Raw genomic sequence first — 14,280 nt, forward strand, 5'->3', positions numbered from 1 at the left:
TATCCGTGCAAATCGCCTGGCCAGATTTCTGTCCACTCTCAGATGGAGAAAGCCGCGGATTTGGAGGTCTCGGATCAGCGCCAGCGACGACCTGCTCGCATCCTCTCCTCGCTCCGCCTTTGCCTTTCTTCCGAATCTCTCTACGCTCGAGGCTGAAGGGATTCCCACCCCCAGTTGCCTGCTCGGAGCCCCGCGGAGGCACGGACTCCTCCCCTGGAAACTCCTCGGGGGCTGGGGAAGGCTTTGGCGCATGCTCCGTACCTAGGGCAGGTTTTTTTTTTTTTTTTTTTTGCTGCGGGTAGCACGGCTCCTGTCACACCGGCTGGCGGGTTGTGGCGGTGCCAGCCAGTGTGTGCGAGTGTGTCTGCGTGCCCGCGCCTGGGCGGACCGACCCGGAGCAGCAGTGCGCCTCGCCCGGGGGAGGCGGCTCCGTACCGGCGCCTCGCCCGCAGCCGCTGCGGGGGGCTCCTCTGCAAACTTGCGGCGGGCGCACCTGGTGGCTCCCGCACCTGGTGATCCGAGGGCAAAGGCGCCTGGAGCGCGTGCGGCTCGCGGGGCCCGCGGGCGGCCGGGTCGGCGGGGCCGCGCCGCGCCTTCGCCCTTGGCCGGCGCCCTCGAGAGCCCCATGCAGTCCCCGCGCTCGCGGCCGCAGCTGCCCGGCTGCCTGGGGCAGGTCCGGGACCGGAGCCGCGCTCCCCAGCGCCTGAGCGCCGGCGGCGGGATGCCCTGCGCCGCCTGAGAGCGCGCGCCGCGCCCGGGGCGGGGAGCCGGGAGCCGGGCGCTGCCGAGAGCCGGGCGCCCCCGGGAGAGCAGGGCGCCCCACGCCGCCGCCGCCGCCGCGCGCCGGCGCCCGTCTCCCCGCTCGATCCACAGGCCCGGCTCTGCCAGCCCCGGAGCGCCGGAGTGCCGCGGGGCTGCCAGCCCGCAGCTCGCCCCGGCGTCAGGGGCATGGAGGAGCGGCGGGCTCGGAGCCGCGCCCCGGAGTCCCCGAAACTTCCGAGCGGCCGCGCGTCCGCGTCTCTGCCGCTGTCGCCGCGTAGCCTGCCGGCCTGAGAGCGGGACCATGGATGAAAGGTTCAACAAGTGGCTGCTGACGCCGGTGCTCACTCTCCTCTTCGTGGTCATCATGTACCAGTACGTGTCCCCCTCCTGCTCCAGCTCCTGCGCCAACTTCGGGGAGCAGCCCCGCGCCGGAGAAGCCGGCCCGCCGGCCGCCCCGAGTCCCGCCCGCCGGGCACAGGCGCCGCCCGAGGACTGGGAGCGGCGGCCCCAGCTGCCCCCGCCACCCCGGGGGCAGCCCGAGGGGTCTCGGGGGGCCGCGGCGCCGGAGGACGAGGACGAGGAGCCGGGGGACCCCGAGGACGAGGAGGCGGAGGCGGAGGAGGAGGAAGAGGAACCGGATCCCGAGGCCCCCGAGAACGGCTCCCTGCCCCGGTTCGTGCCGCGCTTCAACTTCACCCCGAAGGACCTGACCCGCTTCGTGGATTTCAACATCAAGGGGCGCGACGTGATCGTCTTCCTGCACATCCAGAAGACCGGGGGCACCACGTTCGGCCGGCACCTGGTGAAGAACATCCGGCTGGAGCAGCCGTGCAGCTGCAAAGCCGGCCAGAAGAAGTGCACCTGCCACCGGCCCGGCAAGAAGGAGACGTGGCTCTTCTCCCGCTTCTCCACCGGCTGGAGCTGCGGGCTGCATGCCGACTGGACGGAGCTCACCAACTGTGTGCCGGCCATCATGGAGAAGAAAGACTGTCCCCGCAACCACAGCCACACCAGGTACTGTCCCCCCGCCGCGTCGTCTCGCTTCCGGCCACCTTCCTTCCCGCTCCAGCCCACCCCGCCGCCGCCACCCCAGTCCCGACCAGCCCCCAGCCCCGGGCGACCCCGCGGTCCCTCGGCGGCGCGGGGCGGGTGGTTCCCTAGTATCGTCCCGCGATGCGGGGAGAGGGAGAAGAGGCCTTTGCAAAGTGTCCTGGTGTTGAACTCGCTCCTCCCCTAGCCCCCCTCGCCCTCTCCCCCGCCCCAAAAGTGTCGAGAGCTGTCGTCGTCGGTGTGTGTGTGTGTGTGTGTGTGAGTGAGTGAGTGTGTGTGAGAGAAAGAGAGAGAGACCTTTCTTATGCCTAGCACGGTGTGACCTCTCTGTGCGTGGAACCCCTGGAATGGCCAGGAGGCCTGGGTTAGACCAGCGAGGTCGGATCTTGAACCTAAGTTCTTCGAGTGGAAGCTCAACCCGGTGAAAGGCAGAGGGAGCTGGACATAGAGAGACAGGGTAGGAGTTTTCCAGGCAGGGCAAAGCCGCACACGAGTCTCATCCCTCTGTAAGTGGCTCCTTGGTGGCTGTTCTCAAGGGTCTTGTTGCCGCTTTGAAGACACCCGTTAGAATTTCTGCTCCACCTCCATAACCCTAATTCTGGAGATGGGCTTTGTTGCTGAGCAGCGCCAGTATTTGGACTCCTCCTGTTCTCAGCAATATTTCCACTCTTCCCCCTGCCCAGACCAATCCATCAACTCATTCTGAAAGCATTTGTTAAAGCCTTCCTGTGTGCCTAGCAGTGTGCTCAAGGCTACGTGCATACAAAGATGTCAGAAACAAATCCCTAGCTTCCTCTCCTACCTCTGTCCCCACCCACTTTAAAATGGTAAGGCCGCTGAGAATTAGGAAAGTTTGAAATCTTAATAGCCAATGAAACTGCTTACCTTATTAACATCCTTGCAGAGAGGCACTGGGCTTGAGAATTTCAGTTTAATGTTCTTTCTGCCCATTGCAATTTGAAGATTAATCTGACATGCTTGCTCAAGGGACTAAAATATTAAAAGCTTGGAACACTGGTTTATTGAGGTTTTTATCTCAAAGGTTTCAAACAGTTTGGTGTAAGGAAATAGGAGTTTAAAAACTGAACCTCAATATGTTGATATCAGATAGCTTTTGCCTCTGACATTATGGAAAAGCTTCATTTACTGGAAGCTACACAGATTCTGGAATTCACTACCACTGAAGCATCTAATTCTACTTCATTTCTCCAAGAATGAGCAAAATTTCATTATGGGATTTTTTACTCTGGCAGTTTTTCAAATACTTTCTCTCCTCCCTGCTCTTTTGCCTGTTTAATGGAAATTGCTTAGAATAAGAAACTGGTTGGACTTGGAATGAAAGCACAAGTCTCCTTCCTTAGCATATTTTAAGGACCTTTAACTTTTCAAGATTTCTAATTGTGTAGTGTTTTAGATCCTGCCCCTGTATTTTAGCTTGCAACAGTTTTTCAATTGATAATGACTGCCAAACTTCCTACCAAAGGAGGCTATTATTTCAGTGAGAGACAGTCTCTGCTACATTTCATCACAAATTATACTTTTTGTATTTATACCTTTATGTAATAACTCCTGAATGACCCCAGAGAGTTTACTAGTGTGAATCCCAGCTTCCATTTCACTTAAACTAGAGACTAATTATCACATAGACCTAGCTAGTGATTCTTCAGTGGAGACGGGCATTATTTTCTATCAATGTTCCTAAAACCTTTAGTGAATAGATGAAGCTTTTGGAGCAATTCGAGATTATGAAATTTAAGAATACTTGGATTTTTGCTTAGTGATGACATGCTGCTGCTACTGCAGATCCTGCACAGGTTACAGCAGCGAGGTCTTACTTCTTCTACAGGAAATACTCACTGTTTCATGGGCTTCCCTGGTGGCTCAGATGGTAGAGGAAATACTATCTTTCTGCTGGGTGATGGAGGAGAATGCCACCTTGGCTATTTTAACATAGGGTTTCTATTGCACAGTTAAATGCTTGTCTTTGTTTAATGATAGATTCTTCTCTCTCAGAATCAGAAGTTTTCAGATAAACCTGCACTGGTTTGCTTGTTAAAAAAATCTCTAATAATGTTTTTTTTAGGGGGCACCATATTTATAATCCTTCTTCCTCTTCATCCTCACCCCCTCCCTCTCCCTTTTCCTGATATTCTCAATTACTTTTCTCCTCTGGATGCTGTACGGAGGAATAGCTGTGATGCATGTAAAGGACCCTGCATCAAAAGCGATAGGGAAAAAGTTGAAGAGATGTTCAGCTGCATCTTCCTCACACAGAAGATCGAATCAGTTGTCTGTCATTAGAGTATCTGTGTACAGCGTTCTACAGTCAACTAGATTAGCCTGGATAATGGAGGGTACATTTCCACAATGCAAAATGGCAGATAATCTATTGCTACATAATGGGAACAAGGTTCTACTTCAAATAGGGCTAACTCTGAGCAAAATCAAGAAGTAGATCATGTTGACTTCGGTGCCCTAGTCTCTTTGCTTTGGGTTCCTCCACTGTACCCCGTCTCCATTGCTCTCAGGGATCAATGTCCTTGTGGGTTGTGGAATACCTGTAAGAGTGAGGATTCTGGAGTCAGGTCATGTGGCTGTTGTGCTTATTAGCTGTGTAAATTAGTAAGTTGCTCTTTCTGAGGCTCAGATTCTTCATCTTATATGTCGATAATAATTGGTACTTAACCTCTTGAGGTCTTATGAGAACTAAAAGAGCAAATGCGTGTAAAATGCTTCACATAGTATTGTCATAATATCTGTGCATAGTTTAATATGCTGATACATAGCACCCAGTACTTGGTATGGAGATATATAGTAATATTTAAATATTCGTTGCTAATTTTAATAGCAGTATTTGCCCTAATCAAGGCTGACTTCCACAAAAGCAAGTGAGGTCATTTCCTCAAGCAGCCTGATGCAAATGGACCACCTTAATTTATAGAGATGCCATTTTATGATTATTTGTGTGGAGACAAAATCCTAAGTTCAAGACACTGATCAATAAATTGAAAATTATAAACATTTGGGCATCACTCATTGCAGAGTGAGTGAAGAGTGAGTGGAAGTCGCTCAGTTGTGTCTGACTCTTTGCGACCTGTGGACTGTAGCCCACCAGGCTCCTCCGTCTATGGGATTCTCCAGGCAAGAATACTGGAGTGGGTTGCCATTTCCTTCTCCAGGGGATCTTCCTGACCCAGGAATCGAACCCAGGTCTCCTGCATTGCAGGCAGACACTTTAACCTCTGAGCCACCAGGGAAGCTTTGGGGATGGGAAGGCACACCTTGTAACTGAGTGGATTCTGTGGGTGACAGAGACAAACTGGAATGGTGAGCGAGGAGCTGGGAACAGCTGGGACCAAAGGCTGAAGCAGGGAGCCAGCTCTGGAAGGAGATTCTTGGAAGAGTGGAAGGAGCCATCCTGTGTGCTTTAAGGGGCCAGAACGGAGCAAGGCTCTGGGGCTGGCAGTTTGGGTCCAATGCAGAGGGCATTTCTGACCACAGAAATTGGTTAGAATAAGACAGGAAGGTAGTAGGAAGATGGCTTGTCTAAATGACCTCTTTTATCATATTAGTGATCATTTCTTCCCTTTCTTTTTCTTTCTTTTCTCTATTATTTCTTTAGTAGGTTATTGTTTCTCATCTTTATGCTTCCTTCATTATCTCAGTATGTTTCCCATTTTTGTCTGCCTGCCTGAGTCTTTAGAAGACTCTTCATCACCTTTGGTGGAGTATGGGTAGGCTCCTAATATTTTATGGCTAAAAAAGACTGAAGAATACATCTAAGGTTTCCACAGGGAACTCATGTCTTCATTTTGATCATTTATATTCAATGTTTTGCCCACCGTTTCTTCTGTTCACTTTAACAAGTATAGTGGAGGGTGTCTTAGGCACCTACTATGTGCCAGGCCCTGTGATAGGTCTCAGAATATAGTTTGAGCAAATAGTGTCAGCCCTACGAACTTAGGTGTTTAGGCAAGATAGACCTTGATCTTCTTCAGTAAGTGAGTATTGCTCTCATTCTTAAAATTATGATGGAAGGAGATTCCATCCATCCCTTTTGTAGGGTGGGATGACCACATTCTGTTGGTCCTGTTAGACTGCTTGCAAGGTAATGAATGTTGTCTTCAATAGGACCCTCTGTGTTGCAGATGATACACACTTGACTCAAACTCAGTTCGGACAAAGGGGGAAATCTGGCTTAATAATCAGAATGCAGGAAAGACAGAACAATCCTGTCTTTCATATTGGACCCTTTTTCACACCCCTTTTCATATTGGACTCATTATATCAAAATGGCTTATTCCGTGAAATGAGTAAATGGCTGTTGAATCTAATAGATCTAGGGCTAAGAGGAAAGCAAGTCTTCTCTGAGTTCCAATTGGAAACCTTGGGGAATTACTCTGATTAGTCCAGCTTGAAACTTATGACTATTCTTTCAGCCAATCAGTGTGGCCAGGGAGATGAGGTTCTCTGACCCAATCTATGTCACATGAATGGTGGTGGTGGTGGTGACGGGGTGTGTGTGTGTGTGTGTGTTTGTGTGTGTATCACAAGAAGGGGAGCTAGCATAAATACAGCTTCTGGGAAGATCATTGGGTTCTGGATAGTCGTTGTAATTGTGTCAGTTATGCTTGTAAATAAATGAGAAATAACCTTCAGATCGCTTTTAAAATTTTTTTAAGAAAAATTTTGAGTCACGCTACATTTCCAGTTTATTTGCAGCATTTGGAAACCATGTCATAGGAGGAATAATTGAAGGAGCTGGTAGTATTTAATATGGAGGTGGGAAAAATAGGAGAGACCTAAGGATTGCTTTCAAATACTTAAAGAAGGACTATATGGAAGGTGTAGGAGATTTGTTCTGTGTTTCGCCAAAGGATGAGATTAGGATAAGGAAGAGAGAAGTGAGAGGACAAGGATTTCAACTCAGAGTAAGAAAGAACTTCATAAAACATGTAACTGTCTACAAGAGAAGGAACTCTTTTGTGAAGTGGTGTGCTCCCCAGCAGTGAACATTTTAGCTAATTAACCACTGATGTTGGAAAGGAATTTCTTCCTGGGGAAGGGCTTAGCCTGTGTGGCCTTTTATTTGAAGGTTCTGTGTTCTAAGCTGAGTTCAAAGCATCTTTCGCCTCTACTTTCTTGCCTTGTACGGAGAAAACAAAACAGCCCCCATCACACACACAGAGGCACAAAAGGATTCTCAATGAACTAGTCAGTTCTTGAAGATTTGTAAACATTTCTACCAAGGAAACTTTTAGTAAAGCATGATCTGATGGTATAGACTATTTTACATATTCAGGGCCAAAAGCAATAAATAGGTCCTGTATACGAGGATGTCTGCTTTTTCATAATAAGTATAAAAAGGTAAGATGAGAAAATGTAACATAACTTGGCACATAAAGCCATAACTGGCTTTGAAAAATCATCTGGTTATTGCTTTAAGTGTCTGTCTACAATGCGGGAGACCGGGGTCCGATCCCTGGGTCAGGAAGATCCACTGGAGAAGGAAATGGCAATCCACTCCAGTACTATTGCCTGGAAAATCCCATGGACAGAGGAGCCTGGTAGGCTACAGTCCATGGGGTCGCAAAGAGTCCGACACGACTGAGCAACGTTCCTTCCTTCCTTCCTTCCTAAAATACACGGGAAGCAGCGAAGCTCTGTTTCAAAGGCTATCTAGAATATTATGGCCCATACTGCTTTCTAAGGGATAATCTTTTTGATGTCTCTTCTAATTAGAAATGTTGAACTGCAAAGAAGGTTAATTTTCACCATCAGGTTTGTGTGCAGTATAAAACCAAGGAGATAAGAGATTGTTCTGTCTATATGCCATATCCATTTATATACTCATTACAGGGTCTCTTAAAGCATGGCTTCTGGTTCAGACCTCTGATATTTGCTATAAATCAGAAGGAAGTTGAATTAAACTCTTTCAGTTTTTTTTTTTTTTTTAGTTGTGAAGATAGAACGGGAAATGGTAAATGCTAAGATATGGTTTATTCTGCATTTTCCTTCCTGGTTACCTTGGGATTTTTGAAAGGGTTGAATTCAGAGAAATATAAATGTTTGTGTAATAATTGGAAGCTAAGTAAATTTAGCCACTAGCGACGTGGATTTGCCTAATCTTAGACTGTTATAGTATTATTCCCCAAAGCTAATTATTACCGTCTCATTTTGACTAAGGACAATCAGAAGCTTATGCCATTTGAAAGTTATTTATGCTTGATAATGAATTAAACAGGTTTAATTGAGACTGGCAAATCCTAATGTGATTTTAACAGTCATGAAATAAATTATTGGGCCAAGGAATAGGTTTAGTATGAAAACAAGTAAATGGGGAACCCAAATTAATGCTTTGTATTAATCAATTATCTTATTTTCGAATTTGTTAAATTATGGATATTATGGATAAATTCCTGTTGATTTTAATTGGCTAACAGAACTTCGTTTTAATTATAGCTAAGCATTTAAATATGTGTTGGGAAATGTACCAAATACTTGTTAACCTAGAGAGTGTTATTTGTTTGTATCTTCCTCTAGCAAATGCAGTTATTCAGTAAAACATATGTAAAGTTCCCAGCACAGAGACTGACCTATAGAAGTTCAATGTTAGCTAAACATATACTCTATGTTCTAGATTACTTTGAAAAAGTATCAGCATAACTTGACAAGACTTTGGTTCTTTGAAAGTTGGGATTATCAAACATTTGGCGTCCTGCCTCTCTTATTTTGTGTCATGCAAATTTGAACTGTTAATAGTTGCCTTTCATAATTAGCAAGATGTCAATTCCTCTTATTTGCCAGAAGAGTCGTCAAAGTAAGTATTCAGCCCAGGGCTTATTAGAACATTCTAGGAGGTCTCTCCCCTTAATATGCCACAGATCAGAAATTCATTTGGGTACAGACAGATGGTCTTGCCTCTTGGGAAGGTTAGCGTCATCGTTCATTCTCACTTTAGGAAAAGAATGTGCCGAAACCAAGAGCATGGGAACTCTGATGTAGGATGGGTGGAGAAGAAAAGTACCAATGATGTAGACTCTGAATTATTCCTGGTTAAAGCCAGATGGTCGAGGTGGTTGCAGTTAAGGATAGTCATTTGGAGAGTAATGGAAGGAGACCTTGGATTAGGAAAAAAGTCCTCAGCAGGAATTGGAGAAAATCTGTGAAAAATACACTAGCCCCTGAATATTCCTGAAAATCATGCTGATGCCCAGCTTGTGAATGCAATTAGGGTCATGTGTAGAGTAGGGGCTGTGAAGTCAAGTTAGCTCAATTTTAACCTGGTTCAACCACTTGCTGTCATGTAATCCTGAGTAAGTCAGTTACCTGCTCTGGAAAATGGAGAAATAATAATGATATTATCTCATGGTGAGTGCTAAGAATGCGTGTGGCATTCTTCAAACAGCCTGGCACAGAAAAAGTCTCTTTTTAAAAATTTTCTCATGGGTCTCAAACATCTGTGCTGTTCTGTGTGAAAATAAAATGATAGCTAAACCTGTATGTTGTGTTTTGAATCTGCAACTTTTCATCCTCAATGATGCAAAAATGAACTTGCAAGTTATGATGCAAGAGAAAAGCCATAAATGATAAAAGTAAGTGTTAATTCTCTGGATACCATGGGCATGCAATGGGCACTTAATTAATGCTGTCGATAGAGACTTTCGTTCTTTCTTTTCTTCAGCATATCATTTTATTTTTTTATGGGATATTGATGAAATAGCAACAAAAATGTTTAAACACATACGATTAAATTAATAAATGAAGCAATCCTGTGGTGAAATTGAATTAGTTGCCTGTGGGCACATAAATATTTGTAGTTCATTGCTATTGTTAATATAGTACCATGCTTTTATTGGTAAGTACTGGGTCATTTATTGTCAGAAGCTTGCCTTTAATACCATACGTTCACGGTTGCCTCTGCATTCTAGTGTCTTTACAAACAAAGGAGGGTAGAAAAGCTAACCACCTTGATGGCCTCCATATCTATTTATTATGCTTTACAGAGTATTTCTTCCAAAGAATTCAAGATTATGGATGTAAGACTGTAAACCTGGATGGCAGCTTCTGTATTTTGTGGGGTCTAGTTAGGAACTTGCAGAATTGTATAGATTTACTTAAAAATGAAAACATAGACCCAGAAGAAAGAGTAACCATAACTTTAAACATAAGTATGTGGTAGCTTGGCCTGTGTGTGGAAATCTGCAGATAGGACCCGTATAACACAGTAAAGAACAAGGTGACATGTCAAGGAAGAGAGAACAGACAGTGATAACGCGGAGTGTAAATTAGAAGGATGCTGCAGAGGAGGGTGAGGAGAGGACGAAAGTAGTCAAGGTGAAGTTTGAAATCCTTAAAGAACTGAATCAGAAAGATGGTGATATTGAGAGTAGAGGTCAGAGATGCATCTTGTGTGCAATGATTTGTCTCATTAGTACATTTACGGGGAGTATTAATAAGCACCTATCTAAGAGGCCATCTGACTTGCAGCCTGGTGTATTTGAATGCTGCCGCTGTTCTTTTATTTACTTACACATTCTTTTTCTGTATCCGGTTGCTGTCTCAAACATGGGTAGCTATATTGTAGGTCCTGGCAGCACACAGAGGCACCCGTTCTGATTGCCAAGGGACTATTAACAGAGGTAGGGATCAAGTAATGGTACAAACATTGGACATAAGGTTCATTGTAAGTAATAACAAGGAAAGCAGTTAACCACCCTGGGCGTGAAGTAGCAGAGTTGGGCAGGCAGTGTCAACACTCCATGTCTACAGGTGTCTTACAAGAAGAGCTACAGTCTCAGTGGTAGGAATGGCTGCCTGCCGGCACATGGAGCTGAGGCAGAGAGGAGGGGGTGGGGAGGAAATACCTTCTTTCCTTCCCCTCCCACCTGTCCTCCCATTGTCTTCCAGTGGCTGGATTTACCTGGCAGCTAAAGGACATGTGCGATTCTCATTCCACATGCTTCACTGAGGTAGAGAAGGGTGGAGAATGGATTTGGGGTTGCAGAGGTAGCAGATATGAACGTGGAGAATAACTTGTACAGTGACTTAAAATAGCTGGAAGTTTCTTCTGATTCATTTTATGAATGCCCCGTTCAATCCTACACATGAGACTGAGAACAAGTACCCTTTCCTTTAGAACCTGTAGCACATGTTTTCTATAGGGACCATTAGTCTCCTACACAAAAAATGGTGGAAGAGACAAAGAAAGCTCAGCAATGGAGCTGTCACCATAACAAGTGACTTTTCACTGAGTAATAAAAACCATTCTGGATTCGGGTGTTTTGTCCCCTTGGTGCCCCAGAATTGACTGGCAATCATGACATATTTGAGCAGTTAGGTCTGTATTTTGATACAGATCCAGATAATATACATTTTAAATTATATCTCTGTGTGGTACTTTATACATTTGAAGTTACATAACAATACTGGTTAAGACACTACAAAATAATTTGCTGAACTGGCTCCATTTTATGAGATGAGATGCTTTTCTGCTGCTTAGATTTTCTTCTAAGAACATTAAGCACATTAAAAATAATATTAATGTGGCTTTAAGTCTCTGAAGGTAACAGGTGAGGGAGGAAAAAAATTATATCACACTTGAAACTATTCTAATGTTTTCAGTTTTAATTTTAAAAGGCTTTTGAAACACTATTTCCATCTTTATTTGAGGGGGATAGGATATGCTTAGGGCTTTCCTGGTGGCTCAGTGGTAAAGAATCCGCCTGCTAAGCAGGAGGCATGGGTTCGATTTCTAGGTTGGGAAGATCCTTTGGAGAAAGAAATTGCAACCCACTCCAGTATTCTTGCTTGAGAAAACCCATGGACAGAAGAGCCTGGTAAGTACAGTCCATGGGGTTGCAAAGAGTCAGACATGATTTGGTGACTAAACAATAGCAACAAGGATGTACTTGAAAATATATATTCATGAAACTCTGTTTTAAAATATTATGAACCTGGAATCTCCTAATATTAGATATGGACTTCCCTGGTAGCTCAGTTGGTAAAGAATCCACCTGCAATGCAGGAGACCCTGGTTCGATACCTGGGTTGGAAAGATCTGCTGGAGAAGGGTTAGGCTACCCACTCCAGTAGTCTTGGGCTTCCGTGGTAGCTCAGCTGGTAAAGAATCCACCTGCAATGTGGAAGACTTGGGTTCAATCCCTGGGTTGGGAAAATCCCCTGGAGAAGGGAATGGCTACTGAAAAATAGTGAAATGAAGTTGGTATCTGAGAAAACTCAGTAGAGATAAAGAAAAAGAAACCATCAGTTCCCTGCTTGAGTTTACAGAGTCATAACGCCATGAGCAAAATGCTGTTCAACGTTTGAATTTGTAGATGACAAAAGCCATTTTGGTGCAATGTCTGTACCTGGTGCATGGACTGGGATTGGTGTTGAGTTCATTTTTCTGATCTGTAGGGTGGATTTTGTGTTGCTGGGAGCACCATCCACTGTGAGGAACACACCAACCTCCATCCTCTTTCACGGCCCTTCTTATGCACAATACATTCTTGTCGTTCTCTGGGACAGCATTTTATGACAAGGTTAGAGTCAGCAACACTCTGTAAACGCAAGGGTCATCTTCAGGCCCGTACATCTGTATGAAAGTGACTTGCCCTGAAAAAATGGGCTTAGGGTGTTGTTTTCTGCTGGCTTTGAAAGCCATTAGTAGTAAGGAAACTGCACACTGTTCAGCTGGATTTAAGTCTAGTCAACTGAAGGATTCTGGGAGAAGTTTCAGAGAAATTTTTCTTCTGCACATAGCTTCACTAAATTTATCATTGTGCCTTCCATATAAGATGAAAGAGGTAGATTAATGGATTGTTCTGTTTCTAATATTTCTATTTATAAACATGCTATTAATACCTTTCTTGATAAATTAATATCAAAAGCATTGTGTATAAAAACATCCGGCAACATGAAGGAACTTAGCGACGTTGGAAGTGTCAAATTTATTACCTGACGCATTTTTAGTCTGGAAATATTTGTCAACTATCCTGATCCATTCTTTGTCTTTTAAATTCATACTTAAGCCTACAATCCACTATGGTAGATAAATTTCTTTGCTTTGAAAGTTTTATTCTCCTAGTTCCTTATGTGTGCTATAAGGAATAATTAATGTAATGAAAAAATCAATATTGTGTATAAATTATTTAGGCTTTGCTATCATTGTAATTTTCTCTTCAACACCTATTGATCAGCAACAATTCATTTGTTAATTTCTTCCTAATAAGATATTCATTGTATTAGGTCTGTAGTAGTGCTGTTCCTGCACTTTCGCAAATAAGTCATGAATTACTAATGATACATGGGACAGGTTAACTTGCTAGTGAGTGCTGTGAGGTGGAAAACAGTCGAGGGCAGTCATTTGTGACGCTGTCCTATAGAAACTCTGTGTAGCCAGACAACTGCTGATAGCTAAATGAGCAGACTCTTGTGAGACATTCATCTGTACTTCCAAACTTAATGTGAACCTATTTTTTTTTCCAGGTAAAGAAAGGCCTTAGCATTGGCTGATTCTGTCTAAACAGCGTTTTCTAGATCCAGTAAAGCCAAGAGGCAAAGAACATCAGTTGTGAAGCCCAGATTTGGGTTTAGGCCCTGATTCTACCCACCAGGGCTTTCCTGGTGGCTCAGCCTTAACGAATATGCCTGCCAATGCAGGAGAAACAAGATACATGGGTTCCATCCTTGGGTCAGTAAGATCCCCTGGAGAAGAAAATGGCAAACCTCTCCAGTACTCTTACCTGGAAAGTTCCATGGACAGAGGAACCATGGGGTAGCAAAGAGTGGGACATGTCTGAGCAACTGAACACACTGCACACTCAGACCTGATCCTACCATGAATTACTATGTGAATTAGCACACATTCACACACTCAATCTGTAAAACAGTGATAAAAACCTTCCTACCTGGTGTTTGTGTGGGTTTGCAACCTGGGGGACTTGCCAGGTGAAATCTGAAGGTGGCATCACACACGGAGAGCTGGGAGAGACTGAAGGAAGTGGCAGATCCCTCCAGGGTAGGTGGCAGGTGTAATAAGGAAGGTCACACGTGAGGTTTGTCTTTAGTGGTGACAAGATAGGTAGACCTCTGCACCCACCTACTAGAATCTTTATATTAAGGTTTTATATAGCATTTATATAGAGGTTTTAGTGAGGTTCATGCATGGAGGCTGTTCAGATGTTCTCAACAACACCCTGCTCTCTTGAGACTGTGTCTTTGAAACAGCTTTGAGGGTGGGAACAGTGGATGGCACTTCCATTTCAAGGACCAAGGAATGGGAGAGGAGCCTCTGATTGCTTGGGTCCAGCTCTCGGGACACCCTCTAGATGACCCCCTCCAATGATTAATGATGAGCACACGAGTGAAGGCACACAAACACTCACGTGTGCGTATGTTCCTTTTGTAATTCAGTTTTTATCTCCATGGTTCTCTTGTTTGGGGGAGTATAAGTGTCCTAAATGT

At 44.9% G+C, this 14,280-nt stretch overlaps 1 protein-coding gene across 1 annotated transcript in view; it reads left to right on the plus strand.

Moving 5' to 3' along the window:
- The first annotated feature begins 1,063 nt into the window (after nucleotides 1-1,063).
- Nucleotides 1,064-14,280, plus strand: part of HS6ST3 (heparan sulfate 6-O-sulfotransferase 3) — a 709,655-nt gene continuing 696,438 nt past the window's right edge. The window contains exon 1 of the mRNA XM_052650139.1: nucleotides 1,064-1,776. Coding sequence (XP_052506099.1) covers nucleotides 1,064-1,776 — 713 coding nt within the window. The remainder of the gene's footprint in view (nucleotides 1,777-14,280) is intronic.

The sequence above is a fragment of the Budorcas taxicolor genome, chromosome 12 (genome assembly GCF_023091745.1).
Source record: "Budorcas taxicolor isolate Tak-1 chromosome 12, Takin1.1, whole genome shotgun sequence".
Lineage (NCBI taxonomy): Eukaryota > Metazoa > Chordata > Mammalia > Artiodactyla > Bovidae > Budorcas > Budorcas taxicolor.